The sequence below is a fragment of the Castor canadensis genome, chromosome 14 (genome assembly GCF_047511655.1).
Source record: "Castor canadensis chromosome 14, mCasCan1.hap1v2, whole genome shotgun sequence".
NCBI classification, from domain to species: domain Eukaryota; kingdom Metazoa; phylum Chordata; class Mammalia; order Rodentia; family Castoridae; genus Castor; species Castor canadensis.
The window spans coordinates 113,414,730-113,436,409 of record NC_133399.1 but is presented as its reverse complement, the minus strand read 5'-3'; the positions used below and the strand labels follow the sequence as shown (position 1 = coordinate 113,436,409).

Sequence of the window (21,680 nt, the reverse complement as noted above, 5' to 3'; positions counted from 1 at the left end):
TTGATGCAATATCTAGCAACTGCTGACCAAAACAAATCCCTGGCCTGGTGAAAAGTACTTTTACTTGCTTTACTTAATTTGATCTTCCAGGACCCCTAACAGTAGAATCCATTTTTTTATTACTTCTCAGTGAAGTGAACATTACAGAGGTTCTGCAAATCGCACAGTTTCCATGGCCATTGCTCAGGTCTCACATGGCAGGTGTCTCTTGGATCCTCTCCTGCACTGTCCACAGAATAACACCTGCCATATCTCACCAAACTGATATCTGTGTTTATTTCGGTGCCCAACCATAAGCAGTTAATCAATCAGTCAGTCCTCAATAGGTAAGAATTAAATTTTCAAGTATGGTTCCGAAAAATATAAAGGCAGTATTGAATTTGAGAACAAATGGTAATATTCCTGATTTCTCAAGTCCTTTCCTAGAATAATTAGACACTAACCAGCCTCCCACTCAAAGCTCAGCTGCATCCACCATGCATCAACAATGAGCTGCGGCTGAGATGGAAAATCCAGCATGTGAGAAGGTGGGGACTGGGGTTGCCCGGGACCACTAGGGTGTTTCATGTCACATTGGTTTTGCTCAGTTTACATGGACAGTGTGGTTCCCAGCACTCACAAGGAACACAGACTTAGCAGCAGAAATGTCCCTGGTTTGTTGAAGGGGGCAAGAAGATGAAGATGGCTTCCTGAAGTGAGGGCAGAGAGAAGGAACTAATGAGTTGGGTTCCACAGACACTGAAGCAACCAGAGGGACAGCTTTGAAAACCAGGTGATTCTGGAATGAACAATGAAGCAGGGAGACCTGATGCAGCTGAGAAGGACCTTACACTACTCTAAACCCATTGAAAGTACTGAACACATCACAGCCCAAGGAAGAAAAGAAAAAGCACTTACTTTAAAGGAAACAAAAATGCTATTAGAAGACGTATGTCCCAACAGGGTCATCATACAAATGCCTAATGAAACAAGAGCTCTGGCTGGTACACGGAGCCTCCAGAATGTTTACCGGGGAATCCCACAGGTAGGCAAAGGCAGTAAAAATTGCTTCATCTCCTATGCAAAGCAAAGCTACATTCAATTAAAAAACCAGGGCCCAAAGAAACAAGATGGAGAGATGTGAAGAACCATTGTGCACTCTGGTCCTGTTACTGTCACTGCTCTACAGAGCCCAAAGACCTCCTGGTACTGCTGCTTTCCTACAGAGCCCAAAGACCCCTGCTTCAGGAGCAGTCAGCCCGGCACTCTGAGGGCTCATGGAAGGACCATGCTCACATTGCAGGGATTTCCATAGGATCTGCAATTTGATGCCTATCTTTATCTATCTTGAAGTAGCTGAGGATGGTACTCTCTAACAATAGTCAATTATAGACGCACATATTGGTTCTGATAGTGAACAAAGAACCTAACCTATTTCAGCCAGTCACCAAAGGACAGAATTGTGTGGTTCTTTTTAGATGACATACCTGGATTAGTTCACATGGAGAGAAAGGAAAATATCAATTTCCAGGCTCAGAAGGGAGGGGGAGCTGCCATTCAACAGGTGCAGTGTGTAAGTTCTACAAGACGAAAAAGTGCTGGAGGTGGAAGGGGTAATAGCAATACCACGCTGTGAATACTTTAATTCCACCAAACTGCACACTTAAAATGGTTAGTATGGCAAGTTTTGTGTCTTGCATATTTCGTCACAATAAAAAAGTGAAAATGCTCCCCGACACAGCTGCATGAGCATTAGGACACAATTAGGGAACAATAACTGTTGTCTCTCACTTCATGCTTCTCCGTATTCATCCTCCATTACTTACAGGTGAAAAAGTGAACAACTATGGGGAGGTCAAGAAGTCTCCTGCAGGACACAAGCTACTGCAGATGTCTTAACAAAGTGGACTTTGACATAAAATAAATTCTCCAAGCCTTTGACGTGGAGGTTTGCCTACATTTGAGTAAGAATGACAAAACAGTGGCTGGAGATGTGACTCACTCAAGTGATAGAGCACCTGCCAAGGAGGTGAGAAGCTCTGAGTTCAAACCCTACAACTACAACAAAAGAAGAGAAAAGAACAAATAAAGGACATGAAGAGAAAATAAACTCGGGACCCACATTTCAAAGGTTGTTATGAGTGGAAAGAGAACCATAAAAGTTGGACACTGAGAATGAAAATGTCCCTTGATTTCTCTAATGGTTGACAATTACAAATCACCATACATTTTTGCCAGATAAGCTTTATTGGCTCTTTTAGGAAATGTAATTCTGGTTCTTTAAAAATATATGGAATGAGTTTAAGCAACTGCCAACTTAGGATCTCAATAAAGTGAGCACTGAAGTCAGTATCAAAATAAAGGACAGAAAACCTTTCCATTTTTCTACTATATCCAAGGTATAGACAGGCAGAACAGTAAAAACTAAAGAACAAAACTGTAAGAAGACTATTGTGTCCATACCAGAAAACACTGCTGCAGAGCTGTGCCCAGGCTTCCTTCTCCATCAGTCTGACTGGTCTGTCACTCACTGGGACAGTCAGTATGTAAAGGGGCTCAGAGTCAGAAGAGCATTCCCACACACATCTACAGAGGAAATTGCCTCGGAAATTCTCAGTTCATAAACCAAGCCAATGAATGTCTACCAGAAAACAACAGCAATGACCAAAAGAAAAAGTACAGAGAGACAACTAAATGCATACACGGTGATAGCTGATGGAACGCTAGATAGATGAGAGGTAGATTAAACAGATGGATGCATGCATGCATGGGTGGATGGACAGGAAGACAGATTGAGGAGAGATAGGAAGATTGATAGCCTACAACTCATCCCTTAAGGATTTTCTCAAAATACAAAAGGAAATTAAGAGTGTACTTAAGCGCGATAAGTCAGAAACATTAACAGGGTTGAGAAACTACTTTCCTTGGTGGTAGTGGAAAAGTAGCAGAAGTGAGAGAATCCGAGGCTGAGGGCTTCTCAGAAGTGCCAACAGTGGAACAGAGTTCCTGCAATTGAGAAGATGCCACCCACTAAACTGGCCAGTGGTTCCTTAGTGTGTCATATGATCCATGCAAACTCTGGAAAATGACAGCTTGTCATTTAAATTAAAAAGTAATGATAATGTGTGAACTTGCAACCTCATGCCTGAGGTTTACTCTAACTTTGCAGCTAGATAATTCAAAGCAGTACAGGGTTGCAGACACTGCCTGCAGGGGCTCCTGGTTCCAGGGTTCTTGCACAAGTCTCCTGATGCTTAAACTCAGCTCCATACCTTCTCCAATGAAAGGTAACTTTCACTCTTCAACCACTAAAATGAATTAAAACAGCGATTTTCATACGCTCAAATGCACAGCTCGCTGAAAATCCTGGGTTTTTAGTTCCATTTGAGCCCAATGTTGGTCAGAGAGCATGAGCTGACATGTGTAAGAAGAACTGCAATAAATCCACAACAAATCCGAAACCAGAATCCAATTTGTGCTGACTTTTCCCTAATGCAGCAGAACAGACCATGCAGCCAGTGTAAATCCATTCTCAGGAAGGTGGAGCAATGTGAATTACCATATTTATTATACTGTGAGCTCTGGAGCGCTCCATCCTGGGCTAGTCACAACTCTCTCATATTACTTTGTCCTAAATTCTGAAGAATTTCAAATAAAAACACCCAAGAAAACAGTTTTAGAGTCATCAGCAGCAGTCTTTCAACACAGGCACAATGGTAATTGTCAAATGGCTTGTAGGTTGTACATGGACTGAAATCTGCTAATAAAGAGTAACAATGGAAATTGCCAATTCTGACCATCACTGCTAATGGGAACCAAGGAGAAGAGAAAATTAGGAACTCACATTTAAGCTTATTTCTGCAAATGTCCTCTGGCCTCACAAATGCATGGAGTGAAGCACCAGAGTTCATTTGAAATTATGACTTTCAATTTCTCGCAGTCATACTCAGTAGGAGACCCAGGGGAAAAAGGTTGAGAGTGTAATTAAGGAGGAATGGACTAAGAAATACACCCAGGTTTTCAGAACTTGCCTGATTGACTAAATCTCCCTCTGTCTCCTTTCTCTTGCTTGCTCTGTGGCCAGTCAGGAGCCAGTGCCTGGCCCTGAGCTGGTCAGTGACACTCCACTCACAGCATGACAGCCTGCCTTCTCTGCAGTCTGAAACCACCTCGTCAACAGTTATCCTGGCCAGTCATGCATCAGAAAGGAGGTGTCATGACTCCCTATCCTTTCCTCTGATGTTTCCACACATTAAATTACTGCCAGACTCTCAGCCTCCTTGAGTTCCAACCCCAAGGCGCGGCCTTCAGTACCCGGCTCCACTGCAAGTGTAGTGGTTCCACTTTATCTTCCTCAGTGCTCAGTCCTCCCTTGAGCTGAAGGAGGTGGGACAGGCCAAGGGGGACGTCCTCCTGCTGCAGACTCAGAGGAATTGAATGATGGGGTCCAAGCCCACATAGATCAATAGCAAATCAAGAATCAGTTTAATTATCAACACACCAAATTCAAAATGAGTTGAGCTATGCTGTCACCTACTTCTTAAGACAGTGCTATGAATACAATCATAGCAATGCTCTTTATTATACCATCATATGTTAAAATTATGTAAATTCATTACAGGCTTATCACACAACAAACCTACTGTGAATCAGACACATTCACAATTGTGAACTCTTATCCATATTTAAGAATTGTATGATTCTCTCCTCATTTCACTCACTGCGATTATGCAGCTGGTCTCATTCCTATCGTCACATTAATAATGAATCAATATTACTATCTTTGTTTTCCATGGGGACATTGATATTCAGAATAGTAAATGAGCTACCCAAAGGGCAGCTAATGGGAGGAGGGGTTAAGCCAGCCTCCAATCCCAAATGGCTAATTGAAGTTTTGCTCCTTCAACTATATCATGACTTTTCATTTCATAAGTGAAATATTTTATGACTGCCCTTTTCCCTGTGTTTCTACCCAGAAGCAAAGCCTCACAGCCTGTGTCACCAATGCCTCCAGTCTCCACAATTGTCACAATCAGGTGCACAGAGATCAAACACACCATTAGTATTTGGGGTGTACTTTTATTCTTGTCTGTTCCAAAGGTGTAAACATTTTCCCAGCCACCATGTTCACATTTTCTTTTCTACCTTTTGTCTTATATTTGCTTCAATATTCAATTTTGGGCTTCAAAATTTTGCCAGTTTCCTGCCTAACATAATGCCCTTCACTTTCTGCAGAAAACCGTAAGACCCTATTGACTTTTGAAGATATTGAGACATTTGAAGAAAATCACTACAGGTTATGTAACAGAAACTGAGAAGCACAGCTCACACTGTGAGTCCTAGTGGTACCAACAGCGTTAACAAACAGACAGATATGTCTGTAAGTAGTCTACTCAAGGGATATTAGAATATCTTTCCAAAATTAATTTAAAAAATTAAAACTCAGGCTGCATATACAGCAGTAACCTTCAGCCTGCAGGAGTATCATTTCTCACAATTTTTGAATTTCAAAATGTAATCTTCACCTCCCATCTGAACGGTCCATCTTCCTGGACTGCCACCCATCGGCAGACGGCAGACTCAAGTGCAGATGGCACGGGAACACCCAGGAAGCAGAGAGCTGGCACACTGCTCCATGGAGTTCAACGCAAGTACTCCATTCACATATCCATAATTAAGTCACCAAGCTTGCCTGGTGACAAAGGCCACATCTAGATGAGAACAGGGAAGCAGGGCCCAGGAGGGGCTCTCATTCCTCTCACAGCTCTCAACTGCTTTCCCCAACGTGACATGTGGAAGGACAATTGCAATGAAAAGTTCGTGTATGCTCTTGGTCTATTACCAAAAACAGGCACAGTGAATGATTTTCAGGTCTCGTCCCGGGTTGGGGGAGTGGTGGAGGGGCGAGGTGTAAGTGTGAACTGCAGGCCCAGGGCACCTTGGTGGATACTTTTCCTGAGTCCAGGCCTGCACAAAGGGAAGAAGAAAGATCTTCCTGCAGGAAGAAGCCAAGACCCACTACTGCTGTGGGAATCCATCAAGCCTGGATCAGATGGAAGAAGGGTGTGTGAAGGGCTAAAAAATCCACATTTGGGAGCTCTGTGTGGACGTGTGACCCGGGAGAAGTGTGGAGGAAGGGTGGGACAGGCTCAAGCTTCCTTGGTTCTATGGGAACTCAGAGCATTTGGGGGATCACAGTGGGAACCTGGGGTCAGGTCTGCATGGACACAGGCGACTGTGTGAGGGAGGATTGGGGCAGAGAAAGTTCAGGGTATGGAGACCCAGGCACCACTGAGGAGCGGCACAGAGTAGAAGAGGCGATCAGAGGGGAGGAGGGTCAGTGGTGTGAAGTGAGGAGTGGGCTAAGAGTAAAGTGGAAAGAGACAGAGGAACCAATGTTTGAGGTGTGGTGAGAGACACGGGGAGGAGGGAAGTATGTTTTGTGGGGTGCAGAGGGGACCATGTATATATTTTCTTATTTTGGTGACCATGACAAGGCACCACAAACTTGGTAACTTAAACACCAGAAACTTACTCTCCACGGCTCTGGAAGCAAAAGGTCCAAGATCAAGGTGGGTATCAGCAGGGTATATCCTTTCGAGATCTCTCTCCTGGCTCATCGAAGGCAGCCTAGTTACAGACAGTCCCAGAATCTCCTACTCACCCTCTTCGCTGTCTGCATCTCTGTCTGTGTCCTAATTTGCCCTCTGTACAAGGACACCTGCCATCCTGGCTTAGGGTTCACCCTAATGATATCTTTTTTTTTTTTTTAAACTCAATTACCTCTGTAAAGACCCTGTCTCCAAATAAGATCACATGTTGAGTATAGGACAACATAATGTCTTTGGAGGATCTCAAATTCAATGCATAACACATATGGTAGGAAACCTTTGAACTTTAGTTCCTTGGGCTACACCTGATCCCAGGCTCTGTGGGTTACACTGTGCTCAGAGATGCCCCAACTGCTGGAAAACATTCCTATGATACTGTTACTGCTATTTTTAAAAGTTGAAGACATCACTGATGACTGAATTTTGGGCTGTGTTTCTTCCCAACAGCACTAAAATGTTAGAAATCTCACAAAAGAAAGCAATTGTTGGCATATGGAGCCATATTCATTCATCCAAAAATTCACATTGCTAACAATGTTGATCCAGGCTCTGTGCTGATGCTGCAGGGTCAAAGATGAGAACTGTCTTCTGCCTTGGGAAGCAACAGTCTGGCATGGGGACTTCACATGGGCTCACTTGGCCCGAGTACACCTGGACAGTCCACCCTGCAGACTGCAGGCTCCATGGGATGGGCTGAGTCAGAATCCCAGGATGCGGGGCTAAGAGAGTTTTGAGAGTTAAGAATCTCTGGTCAAAGAGAAATAGACAGGGCTGATGGAGTGGCTCAAGTGGTAGAGTGCCTGCCTAGCAAGCATGAGGTCCTGAGTTCAAACCCCAGTGCCACCAAAAAAAAAAAAGAAAAATATACAGCAGACACAGGGGAAAACAAAATGAGAGATAATGAGACAGATGCACTATGGGACCCAGTGATGGGGCAGCTAAGACCCCCTGGGGGCGGAGAACAGAGGGCTGTGGAAATTGAGTTGAAATGGAAAGGAGAGGAACGAAGGCAAGGTCAAGGTGGAGAACACACGTTGCAAAGCACACCCATCTGTCTTCGTGGGAGTAGTTGAGGTGCAGACCCACTTCAGAGTCATGTGCCGTAAATCACTGATTCCCTTGGGATGTCGTTGGTGAAATGCCCATTCTGCCTGTCACATCCAGCACTTTGCAAACACTTTGAGCCATTCAGTTGTCTCCCATGTCGCATGCTTCTCTACTTCAAGAATCTTAGAGAGCCAGCTGCCTCAGCAACCCCCAGGTCCTCCCTGTAATCCCTAGGGATTTTGTCCCCCCAGCGGCCCCCACGGACTGCCATCTGCTTCCCAGGTTGTGTAGCTCTTCCTTCTGCAGGGACTAACACCTGCAAACTGCCACCTCACCAGGCAAAGTCTGCGCAGGGTCGACCACCACACTCCTCAGTGTGCCCCGTGTCTCCGACTGCGCGTGGGGCATCTGCTGTCTTCACGCCCTTTGACTTTCGTTAGTTTAGCAGGCATCGTTTTCAAAGCTTCAAGTGCTGGACCAGAAAGGTCTGTGTTGACTCTTCGTTCCTTCCTGCTCATGCAGAAGAAGTAAAAGAAAAACACCAGGTCCTCTCGCTTGCTGCTGAGATATTGTGATATCATGCTTACCTGTCCTTGGAAGCACCTGAGACCCCATCTAGGTATTTCTTCCATACCAGGGACACAGCAGATGCCAGCAGTCACTCCTCTGCCCTGGACTCCTGGCTCGCCTATGGAAAAGTATGGCTTGCATACTTTGTCCCGGAGCTGCTGGTATTATAGAAAATTGCCGCATTGCACGTTCCCAAACCATCCTGCTTTATTCATTAACCTCACTTCTGATTACGACAGGGAGAGCAGGAAGCTGTGTGAAAGCAGGAGCTTAGCATGTGCTAAGCGTGGATGAAGAAATGCATTATTTAATTGAGTGAATAAGCATGCCGGGCCTCGGTATATGCTAGAGGAAAATTAATCCTTGCTCATTAAAATGTCTGACACTTTGCACAGTGTCAAAGTGATGCTGGCTGAGCTGCACGGGCTGATCCTGGTCAGGTTGGTTACATCAGGGGTCAGCAGACATCAGCCTGTGGGTCAGAACAGCCTGCAGCATGGCTGGGCACAGACCGAAGGCTAAAGATAGCATTTACCTCTTGAGAAGATTATGAAAAATCTAAAGGTGAAGACCTTGTCACAGACTGCATTGCACAGACTCCACCGTTTATTTTGTGGCCCCTTAGAGAAAAGGTTTCCTAGTCCCAATTCTATTATTATAAAAAGAAGAGAATTCCGTGGGCAGATCAGTTTCTTAAACATTGGTGACTTCACCTGGACATTTGACAATGGTCCTCCGGGTACTCAGTCAACAAACACGTCCTAGAAACCATCACACAGGCACGGATGTTCACATGGTATAAGGATTCCTTCTTTACTGGGCACCTGCTGGTACCTGGTGCTATGGTCAAGATTTCATGCCAACATTTTTACTTAATCTCTCAAACAAAATAGGTGAGGTCAGATTCCTATCTCCATTTCGAGGAGAAGAAACCAAATTTCAGAGGAGTCAAGTCCCCTGTGAGGCCACGGTCAGTGAAGACCGGGAGGGGCAAGGAGTCTAATCTCCTGTCTCAGGGAAACTTCAAACTCCTTATGAAGGAATCGCCTGATCAGTGGAAGAGGAGACAGCTTTCACTGTGCGATGTGCTCAGTGGGACCTGGCACTTTTGGGGTCTGTGGACCATAGGGACTCACATCCTGATAATTTAGAACGAGGCTCATGTAATCTCTATAACCCTACACACACATGCATCGTAATGTGTAATTTGACATTTGAAATTAGAGAAATTTCTGTTATTTAAATATCTGAAAAACCCAAATTTCTAGAGAGAAAGAATGATTTCCATGACGCAGTGATGGATAGTTTCGTAGAAACAAATGAATATGCACATAAAAAATAAAGTCAAGTCGTAATTACCTGTGATTTTTATGTTCGTAAGTAAAAGATGTTAAGACTTACAAAGTACTTCATTTAAAAAAGTTTTACCCCAGGACTTCAAATACATCCTTCTAGCTTTTGATAGTGCATTTTATTTTCATTACTTCTTTTTAAAACAAAGGTAAAGAATGCTAACTTTCTGAAAGATTCCATCCGTGGAGGTAGACAGAATGTTTAAAGTGCATACAGGTGGTGCAACAGAAATAGCTTAGGTTTTGGGTTCAAGTTGCATCTGGGGGATTTGTCATTGTGTTGCCATGGGTAATGGCATTTTTGGACACAGATTAAAGAGTCTCTAAGCAGTCCACATGAGTCATCCTTTGTCCAGCCATCTCTCTGGCTCCCTCCCAATCATTTAAAATACTGTGTGCTAGCATAGCAGACTTGTCTGTGTCTTTCTCAAAGACCTGATTTTATTTTTTTTTTTTTCATTTTTCTTTTATTATTCATATGTGCATACAAGGCTTGGTTTATTTCTCCCCCCTGCCCCCACCCCCTCCCTTACCACCCACTCCACCCCCTCCCGCTCCCCCCCTCAATACCCAGCAGAAACTATTTTGCCCTTATCTCTAATTTTGTTGTAGCGAGAGTATAAGCAATAATAGGAAGGAACAAGGGGTTTTGCTGGTTGAGATAAGGATAGCTATACAGGGCATTGACTCACATTGATTTCCTGTGCGTGGGTGTTACCTTCTAGGTTAATTCTTTTTGATCTAACCTTTTCTCTAGTTCCTGGTCTCCTTTTCCTATTGGCCTCAGTTGCTTTAAGGTATCTGCTTTAGTTTCTCTGCATTAAGGGCAACAAATGCTAGCTAGTTTTTTAGGTGTCTTACCTATCCTCACCCCTCCCTTGTGTGCTCTCGCTTTTATCATGTGCTCACAGTCCAATCCCATTGTTGTGTTTGCCCTGGATCTAATGTCCACATATGAGGGAGAACATACGATTTTTGGTCTTTTGAGCCAGGCTAACCTCACTCAGAATGATGTTCTCCAATTCCATCCATTTACCAGCGAAAAACAGAAGCTCAATCAAACAATTTACGAGAAAGATCATTTTTCCTACTCTTTATTGCCTGCAGAAATGCTAGCGAAGCACAAATAAACAATAGACAGAGGTGGCACCAAGCAAAAGCTCCTGTGTAGACGAGGCTCTGGGAATCAGCTTTTAAATAAATAGCTGCTTGAAAGAGGTGCCCTGTGCAGTACCAGTTCAACTGCATCTTTGATATAATGCAGAGAATCCCAGCTCTAGTTCAGGCTTCTCTTCCAGATGACTAAGGATGCTGTGCTGATAATCAAACAGCTGCCTGGCAGAGTTTCGTGCTTTAAGGCGGGAAATGAAGTCTGCAGGACAGAAGATACGCCTGGCTTTATCGAGGAGGATGAAAACCAAGCCAGCAGAGAAGCAACAGGCAGTGATCTGCAATGCATCTGGCCTGCACGGGCTTCTCCTCAGATGCCAGTAGTGAAGCCGTGTGTAACCCAAGGGCTCCTTACAAGCATCTGGGGAGACACTGTCCCAGTTCGGTCACTTTGAACCACAGGGTCAAAGGATCCAGGCTGGGTCTGGAGCAGGTGTCTCCTGAATCCCCTTCCTGACCTAATGATAGCAAACACCTGTAACCCAATGCTTCCTGCTGGGTTCTACACTCAGTTTAGTCTTCTCCGTAATTCTGAGTGCTAAATATCAAAATCCCCATTTTACGTGGCAGGGACCTAGTTTAGGGGGATGAAGAGACCTCTGAGGCATGAGGGACCCAGCCCTCACAATGTCCCTGTGACCCTGAAACTGAGCAGGATTTGTTTCAAAATTCAGTCTTTGCTAAGGCCACTGCTGAAACAGTCATTGAAAGCAGGAAACAAACAAACAAACAAACAAACAGATTGTGGCACTAGGTAAATACCTTAAGGGGAAAATTATTTTGAAATATGTATCTTAGGAAGTCATAGATAATATTGACTTTTAAAATCCAGAATATTTGCCAAGTGGCTGCAAGTGACAGTGCTCTGCTTGGTGTCCAGGCCAGATGGAGTTTGGTGATCATTTATTGGGGTCCAACAAGAAATGACCTCAAGGCTCCAGGTCTTGACCTTGCTCACTGATTAAAGGGCAAATGTTGCTGTTTAGGAAAGATTTTATAATATTCCTCTCTACAATTTTTTTTTGAAGAGAAAAACTCAGGTCCAAATGTAGTTATAAAATGTATCAATTGTATTTTTCCTTCTGTAAAATTAAGGGGAATACTATTTAAATATAAAGAAAAGACTCTAAATATAAGAAAATATTTCAAATATTAATTGAAATATTTACTCTAGCAATACAGGTTTTAAACTTCCACTATTACAAAAGGGTATTTTTAATTAATAATAAATTCAATTAATTATGTTTAAAAATTCTGCTCAGTTTTCAAGCCCCCATTTTCAAATGAAGATTAAAAAGCTATGATGACCTTTGAGGAGTTCTGCGAAAGTCGCAAGGTACTTCCACATTTGTATCAGTAATAAAGTCCCAGTCACTTCCCAGACGGCCACATCACGCTTGCCTGCAGGAAATGTTTCCAAAGAGCCCAGCCACCATTGGTTTCAGGGCTGCCTAACTGGAAACTCACTGCTGCCGAATATGGTTGCTTAAAGTTGCGCCCATTTTATTCTTTGCAATTGGTCCTGAAGGAACTGACAGCGTCCAACATCTCATGAAAAACTACTACTGAGGCACATAGCAACTTAAACTAATTTAAATGCCACCTTCTTCCTGATCATTTAAAACATGTGTTATCTGAGCATCAGACTCTGCTGGGCACAGCTCGCCCACGGGTGCCAGGAACACAGCAGCATGTTAAAATCAATGCCATTGTGCGGCTTTGTCTCCCCATGGTCCAAGCTTCCCAGGGGAACCGGACACTCCCAGGCCTCCCAGCAAAGGCACAAGGTACAAGACAGGCAATGGATCCTCTGGATACAGACAGTGCCGAAAACCCATAAGGCCTCTGGTAAACCGGTGGCTTTCTGTAAGGTGAGCAAGAGTCTGTGCTTTTGTAGAGGTCTTCACTGTAGAAGTGACAAAAGAGTGAGTACTTGATTCTGCACAAGCCAAATCTCCCTTCACTGCACACTGCTACGAGGCACACTTGCATTTTATATTGTATTTAGAGAAATGCAGGTTAATGAGCTAGGAGTATTTTAGGACCTCTGGGGTATAAATTGATATAAGTGCTACGTAACTTTATTCTGCTTAAATGTGTTCTCACTGACCTTACCTGTCTAAGCAATCGTTTTTAACTTTTTAAGGCTCAATTTTATTTTTAAATTTGATTTTTAAGGTTCAGTTTTATTTAAAAATTTTTAATTATACCACATAATTAAAAGAACTTCCCCAAAATCCACTTTCTACGATGCTTGCTTTATTTTAAACATTACAATCTGATGAAAACACTTTAATATTATTATAGTTAAGGTGCGACTGTACACAAATTGTGACTATCTAAGAAACGACTAAAAAGAACTCTTCTTTGTGAACGAATTCGAGTGTCTAAAGCAGAGATTACTTCCAGAATTGGTAGTTTCAAGTAGAATTTTTTGGCAAGAAATAATTTGGCTTAAACACAGACCAGGTATGAAAAAGGAGTGGATGCTAGAACAGTATGTTTTAACTTTATGTGCCACCATGTAAGCACACATATTACGTTAAGCTGGATTGTTCTAAGGTCCCTCTATGTGAACACGTAGGGCAGGTATAGTGGCACCCTCTTGTAATCCCAGGTAATTCAGAGGTACAGATAAGGAGGATCATGGTTTGAGGTCAACCAGAGCAAAAGTTCAAGACACTATCTGAAAAATATTCTAAAGCAAAAAGGGCTGGGAGCGTGGGCAAGTGGTAGAGCACCTGCCTAACAAGCACAGGGCCCTGAGTTCGATCCCCAGTACTACCTAAAAACTAAAAAATAAACAAATACAGGTGAAATGTGTGGAGAAAGAGCAAGACCATGCTGACTCCCTGGTTATCAAGAAAGTCACCAGAGAGGGCGGGAAGTCGTGGGAAGATGTCAGGTAAAGATCTGATGCCAGAGAGCAAACTCATGCTGGACACTGACTTCCAGGAGGAAAAACCCGAAGGACGAAAGTCCAACTTTCCTTCTAGAACATGCCCTGTGATTCTCGCATCGCTGCTTGTGATCATCGCTTCTTGGTGAGGTTCCACCAGAGGAGTGACACGCTGGTCACTCACTGAGCACTTCAAATGGGGCTGGTTTTCAGCACCTCTTCTGATCACTTCTCTTGGCATTAGGTAATCACAGGCAAGTCAGGAAAAGGAGAGGGGGTGAAGACTTCCCAACAACCATTTCCAGACTCCCATCCCTCCTCCTCACCATGCACCCACAAAACTGGCCCTTTCCCCACCTGGTTAGCAGTGCTCTGAGGAACTCACACATCAGGAAGTCAGACCAACAGCTGCCTGGACGGCACATCTCATCCCATGTTCCATGAAGGTCCCTGCCAGTGCCTTTTGCAAGCTCTGTCTTGGGGGGCACAATCCACTAAGGCTCTGTGTCACTCAGCCTCTAGTGGACATGATTCAAGGACTCCTGGGTTCTGGGGTCCCACTCTGACCCCTTTTCTGACTCTAGGCAGTTGTTGGGGACATTGCTGTGCCACTGGCCTTCTGTTCCTAATGTCACTAAGTGCACCTGAGTAAGAGACTGGCCTCTTCAGCAGTGGCTCCATGCCATACACAGAGAATCAGAGAAGCAATGAGAAGAGAATCTTAAAGCAATAAGAAGTATGTCTTCTAAAAGAAAAGGTAGGTTTCTTTTAAAGGAAAAAAAGTCACCAGTCCTAATAAGACAAGCTTCTTGAATCTATCTCCACATTTATGTTACATTGCACAAGAATTTCTGGAAGTAAAATGTAAATAGTGCAAACTAAGTATTTGATCAAGTTGTCACGGTTATAGACACTGACAAGTGCAATTCCTATCTATTTCCATCTCATAAAGCCATCCTAGAAAATCTAATATCTCATGAAAACTGAAATGAGGAAGCCCACATGGAGCTCCACTCAACATAATTAATTTCCACAGACTAATCAATTCCATTATGAATGTAAACCTCACAAGACAAAACTGAAAATTCCATGACTTCAAACCCTTAGGTTAGAATTAAAATGCTTCACTTGCAAACTTGGTTTTTATGCTTAGAATAGATAAAATGCGAAAAGAAAGCAGGAGGTACTAAAAGCAACATTAACGAGTCCTAGAATGAAATGACCAAAAGACAATCAAACGTAAAGCTTATGGCTAGAGGAAAGAGTAAAGGAAAATAAATTGTTCAGCATCAGATTATTTCAATTAACACAATGCTCAAGAAAAAATATTTGGAGTATTGATTTGAATGTTCAGCCTCGAGTCCCAATTGCAGAGCTAGAGGAAGCCAGTGTCCCCGTCAGAAATGTGTGCATCGTGGTGCATTGATACAAACCACCATTCAATCCTTCCTTACCATCAAGCTCAGTCACTGCTTGCCTCATTTTTTGGAGTATGACGAAAATAAAGATGATGCAAGGAGAGCAAGCTTAGGGGTAGAGAACACTTGTCTTACCCTGGCAGAGAGGTGCGAGGGAGTCCCACTGATACATGCCAACAGGGTCCCTCCGGCAGGTGGCATTGCTGTGGCCAATCATCCGATAACCAGGCTTGCAGAAGTAATGCACCGTGCTTCCCACTGCTCCTGTCGTCCTGTTGAACACCCCGCCGTTTCGCAGTGTGGGAGTCAGGCTGCAGTAAGGGGCTGTGGACACACAGACACGCCTGTGAATAAGTCAGTAGAAGCCAGCAAAGCGGGGCATCGCCCTTGGGAGGGGGACACAGATGCAGTGGCTCTAGTTTTTAAAAGTAGGAAATGAGCACTTAGCAGTAAGCTTGTTCCAAGAAGCATCCCAAAGACCTAGAGCCAAGAGTCCAGTCTCTCACTGTGAAGTCCAAGAGACCTGCAGCTGTGAGCCAGCGTGAGGCCAAATCCCGACTGCAGCATGGCCCCTGATGTGAGGGGGTCACTGAGCCCTTTCTCAGCGCGCTCAGGCTGATGACTCACAAATCCAGCCTATCCATCACCCGCACAAGAAATGGTAGCTACCTACTGCTCAACGTACCATGTTTGCAACAAAAACTTACCCTACGGTTTTTAGAAAATTATTAAAATAAAGAGTATTGGAGAATATAAACTTTTTTCCATCGAGACAATTAACCTTTTCCTTGTTTAGTGGACTTTGTGGGTTGTAGGATGATTTAGATTTTAACTTTCTTTTTCAACATGTGAAACTTGAGTAAAATCTTCAAAGAAAATGTACTACTTCAGGGGAATAAAAATCTTACAATAGCATTAATCACCCTTTTGTAGGAAGACTTTTTAACTGTGAGGTAATCTTACCCACACAAGTTACAACTTTTCAATGGCCAAAAGGCTCTGCATGTTATTCACACATTTAGAGAAAGAAACTTATTTTATCCTTGCAAGGCTAGTCCCTTGAAGCATGAAATCCTTTACACTCCTCCAAATAAACCAAAACGGTAACAGAGGAGGTTAAACAGAGAACTCTTGGCTCCTTCTGAAAGATGTTTTAGATATCCCACTTCCCCATGGGGCATCCATGGATTAAGCACACACGTGTGGTCTGTGGGTTTCCAGGGAAAGGTGCACCTTTCATTAGTAACAGAAGATGTTTTCTGGGGAGTCCCACTGCACTGGGACACATATCATTTGGCCCCCATGGTCAGCGAGGTTCCAGGCAAGGCACCCTTCATGGCTGTGCTTAGCTGGTCAGCCCCTGAAGTGTATTTCAACTCTGTATGATGGCCTGACTTTTATTATAGGAAAAGCCACAGACTGTCATAGGAAGCTTTTACTTCCTTGTTCTACTATCCATGCATTTTCCAATTTCCTGTTGTTTTAGACAAAGTCTTGTAAACTTTGAATGAACCAAAATGCTCAGGTTAGGAAGAGCGTGAGAGCAACCAGAGGTGGGAAAGGAATGTTCAGGACACCCAGGCAGGTCCAGTGAGATAACAAGTTCTGGGGCGCCGTCATAGCTTATGGTGTCACACAGTCTATTAGGGGATGGACTCAGAGGCATGACAGCCTAGCTTGACTTGGACAGCTGCTCCTCTCGGTCCTGTTTCTCTCCCATCACCAGGTTCTCCAGCTGACCTCTTCTTACACTCCCCTAGAAGTATATATGGCAGGCACTTGGGGAACAGAGGACACAGGAGAGAGGCATGCATGACCTCAAGCTGCCCACTGATTGCTGGCTACCTTAAGAGAATCAAGATGTCCAGCCTCACAGTGCTGCAATCCTGGGAAAAGTAGGGTGTAGAGTGGGGACATGCATGCAGGTATTGAGGTTTATGGAAGGACACCAGCCCCATCTGTGTCATTCACTGGCCTGGTGTGACCGCAGCTGCACAGGGGGAGTTTATTCACTGCCAGCCACCACAAGTCAGGTCCTTGCCTTGTGGGTCTGCTCCCTCCTTACCCAGGTTTGATGATCACCTATATTGTGCTTGTGTCCGAATGCTCAGTGACTTGAGTATGTAAAGCAAGGGCAGCTGGCAACGCAGGGTGTCGCCCTGTGGCCGTCCTGGGCTGGAGCTCCCTAGAGCGCATTTAATATCTTGGGGACACTTTCATTTAGTCATTGCTCTAAAACTGCTGGGGACAAACTCCTAACAGATCACAGAATCGATGAAGTTTAAGTGAAAATCTTCGTATATCTGAGTGTATATATCTCACAGAGCTTATCTATATTCATATATTATATACACATATACACACATAAGGGCAAAACATGAAATTTTATAGCCTTCTTCTGATACAGTTAAATAGAGGATCTTATTATATAATGAATGAAAATATCCTTCGAAAGGCAGAGGTTATTGCTTAAGGAATTATCATGTCAGCAGAATAGTAAGTCATTTGCCACAGATCAAACAAGATAAATTACATTCACCATGGTTTCCTCCACACTGACCATTTCCACACATTGGAAATAAATTCCAGCAGTTTGAAAAGTCTGATTATTCATCTGTTTTGCAGGACAAGGATTCTGAAGGACGTAAATCCCTTCGTTACTCTAGGGCTCTCTGAAGCAGAGGTCCCTGTGGATTTTGTTACATGTTCCACAGGAAGACCGCCTGAACATCAAGCCCTTTGCTCTCATGTCCAGAGCCTTTGCAAAGCCTGACTGCTCGCTAGGTTTCGTGATGTCTCCCTACTAGAGTGAGCTGGAACCTTATCTTCAAACTCCCAAGACCAAGATGGGCCCTGAACACCAGCCGAAGAACAGGCAAACCTCTGCCTCTTACTGTCACAATGGCGTCTTTCCTAAGGAAAGGCATCTCAGGAGTGGACACAGGTATGTTGACTAGGAGATGAGAAAGTTTAGATAGCTTTGCTTTGTTACTAAAGGACTCAGAAGGGTCTCCCTATTGGTATAGGATGAGGTAAAAACTGGTGTAGATTACATTGGATTGGTTAAGCATTGACTGACTTAATAAATTTGCTGAATAATTTAATAACTATAGATAACACTGACTAACGATGATGAAAGTATATGGAAATGGGTTAAATAATTGACATTTTGATATGGAAATGCATATACAAACTATTATGCTTTTTGTATATGCTTATACAAAATATAGACTGCTAATATATGAAGTATATGCCTACATAAGGATGAAGAGACAGTCAGACAGATAAAACAATGTACTATTACTAGGAGATTACCACTTATTTAATTATTGACTATAGAATCTCCTGATTACTCCCTCAACATTTAAATGTATTAATATTAATTTTGATCATATTATTTTATCTTTTTGGAATTATCTTTGTTGTTGATGGTATGCAATTCAAAGGTTTATCATTCTCACAATAATTTTTAAAATAGTAACCAACAAATTTGGTAACAGAGCATGGAGCCCTATCACAGGGTAACTTCCCATCAAAGTTTTTCTCTGCAGTTAGTAAGAATGAGAAGTTGAATCTGAATTATAGTCTCCATTTAAAAGAGAAAATTTTTTTCCTTGCAGTACTGGGGACTGACCTTGGCCTCATGCTTGCAAAAGCTGTATTGCCTGCGCCAAACCCCAGCCCTTTCTTGCTTTTCAGATAAGAAGTCCCAGGGCTGGTCTTGAAAAGAAATCGTCATGTCTCTGCCTTCCAAAGAGTTGGGATTACATGCATGTATCGCCATACCTGGTTTATTTAGATGAAGATGGCTTGCATTGAAAACAGTTCCATATTAAGTCTCAATGTGATTTCCGTACCTGCGTAACGAATCCTGAATCCTTTTTTGCTGGTTGCGTGGTCAGTGGACCAGCGGAGGTATAGCTGATTACCCTTGCTGGTGAAATTTGACTGTTCAGTGTGGTTCCCACTTAAGATAACTAACAATGGACTTTGCCCGGAAGAACCTAAATGAAACAGAAGAACAAACCAGTTCACATATGAGTTAACCTCTACAAAACTGCTTTTAGCTCCTGATTCAGTTGGTGTCCCTCTCTCTATATATATTATACACAGCTATTAGTTCTAAAGTGGAAAAAGAATCCCAAATTATCATAGCAACAAATACATTCCTTGATAAAAATAAAAGCAACCTGGAAAAAAATCTCGGTGCATATGCTATTAATTGCAAACTGTAGTAACTCAAGTATTTAAAGTGGCTTTGTCATTAGTGTCCCCATATTGTGGGGTCATAGAACCTGGATATTTCTCTGCAGTCCTGTGGAAGTGGAAGTTGAGGTAATGACCTGGGGAATAACTAGTAAAACCAAAGATTTAATTATATTTCTATAAACCAGTACATGTGCCTACATGCCACTTATATAGAAAAAATATGTGTTCCAACTTAATTTCTCAAGGTAAAGTTTGGACCACAAATAGCAGTTTGGAGTTTTAAGAAGTCCTGTAAATTCCACAAAAATAAGTTTGTAATGCATTGAAAATTAATAGTATAAACATGGATCTGCACAAGCAAGTCCAAGAATGGCACACTGATGTCTAAAATATCCATTCAGATAAACATCACTGAAACTTTCTAAAAATTCAAAAGTATTCAGTATATCAAGTGTGTGTGTAGACAGATGATGCCTAGGTGGATAGATAAAGAATAAATTACATAATAAACAGGTAAAGCAGTGATCCACACAGACTTGGCCCTGCAGGAGAATCACAAAGGGACTTATGTATGGCTGGAGACTCTAAATTGATCGGTGTGCTTTGCTTCTTTATAAGAGCAGGACCCAAGTAAATTTGAAAAAATATCCTAAAATTCATTTTTATTTTTATTATTTCTGTATATTTGAATTGTTTTCAAAATTTAAAGAAACAAAGTTATTAAGTGCATAGTTAACACAAGGGCCAACTAGAGTCACTGTCTTGTCCACAGCCCACGTCACTTACTGGGAGAAATGTCCCCGTTGGATGTAGAACTTGGGGGCACTTCCAGGTCCATTGGTGGACTCAGCGCCATCTCCTTGTCTTAAAAGTGTCCCTGACTTTGTATTTTGCGCAGTTCACTCCCAGGAAACATTACAGGATGTGGTTCTTGTTGTAATTCATAATAAAAATGTCATCAGGGAAAGTGCCACCAATCTTTGAGAGTGATACATAGAATTTTTATTCATGCAACGATATTTAGAAATCACAACTGTATCTGCTGCATAACTCTCAAAGCTCTTGTAGTGATTTTCCCAAATAAAACTGTTAAAGGCTCCGTTGTATTCTACGTCTCCAGCAGAATGGTGTCGTCCTACAACGTGACTGTGTTTGGATATTTGGCCTTTACGAAAGAGTTAAAGTAGTTTGCAAGGGTGGGTCCTGATCCAGTCTCACTGGTGTCCTTACAGGAAGTGGAGGGATGACTACGTGGGGAGCCAGGGAGAAGGAGGCATCCACAAGCCAGAGAGAGAGATCTCAAAGAAACCAGCCCTGCCCACTCCTAGGAATTCCATCCTCTAGGTCTGTGAGGAATAAATTTCTGTTGCTTACACCACCCGGTTGGTGGTGACTTGTTATGGTGGCCTCAGGAAACACCTACGGAAAACTAGCACCAGCCTAAATCAGCCAATTAGGTTGGTGCTGAGGGTCCTCAGGAATGATTCTTCTCTGGTTGTGAAGACACAAGTGTCCTGACAGACAGGCAGATGCCTGCCAAAGGATGACCGTGCTTCACAACCACAGAAGGCAGAGGTGTGGGCTGGGGGTGAGGGTGCAGTGTGGCTGTTTAGAGACATCATGTATCTTCTGAAATAAAACAACACTGGGAAATTAATTGACCTGAACTTAGGGTATTTTGCGCTGTCATTTCATGGCAGGATGCAGGTGTGAAGTTTCGGGTGCCGTTAATTCCACACCATTACTCATCCCATCCCATCTGTTCTCCCTGCCTGAAATGCAGCGAACGTCCCAGGCCAGTTTCAAAGTGTGTCTGGTAAAGGAAAGAGCCACACTGTCACTGGCAAGCATTTTAGCAGTGTACCATATTGTTATTTTTGCTCGAATAAGTCCTCTGATGATCCAAACCCTATTTTTAAAAACTGGGGGCGATCCAAGCTTGAGCCACAGAGAGTAATACATTTCTGGGCTGATGAAGTTGTAAAATCAATATACTCAGCCTATTTTCTGGTCAGCTCATGGACTATAAAAAAGCCCCTGTGTTACCAAAGAAGAGACGAACAGGATATTTGTCGCAATAAAAATGTCATCACTTAAAAGCTTTATTCATATCAAGCTCTGACCTTTCATTTAGTAGGAAAATCTTTGAGAGTAGAACAATGCCAGCTGTAGAACTGTGATCGTTTTGACAGAGACCATTAGGTTACTGTCTCTATGGTATACCTTGACCACAGGCATGGTCTGTGCATATTTTGGGGAGACCAGAGAGCAAGCAATCAGTACATAAATTATGGATAAGGATTTTGCTCTTTGATGTGAAACAAGATAGCAAGCATAAATTCAACATAATTATTTACATATATTCAATTCTATATGGTATGTATAGAACACGTGTATACGTGTGTGCAAACATGCATGCAGACAC

At 43.0% G+C, this 21,680-nt stretch overlaps 1 protein-coding gene across 2 annotated transcripts in view; it reads right to left on the bottom strand.

Annotated features, from left to right (window-relative positions):
• Positions 1-21,680, bottom strand: part of Csmd1 (CUB and Sushi multiple domains 1) — a 1,661,894-nt gene that overhangs the window by 100,549 nt on the left and 1,539,665 nt on the right. For both annotated transcript variants that reach the window (XM_074055299.1, XM_074055300.1), the window contains exons 48-49: positions 18,904-19,050; positions 15,182-15,370 (exon numbers count right to left, since the gene is read on the bottom strand). In XM_074055299.1, coding sequence (XP_073911400.1) covers positions 15,182-15,370; positions 18,904-19,050 — 336 coding nt within the window. The remainder of the gene's footprint in view (positions 1-15,181; positions 15,371-18,903; positions 19,051-21,680) is intronic.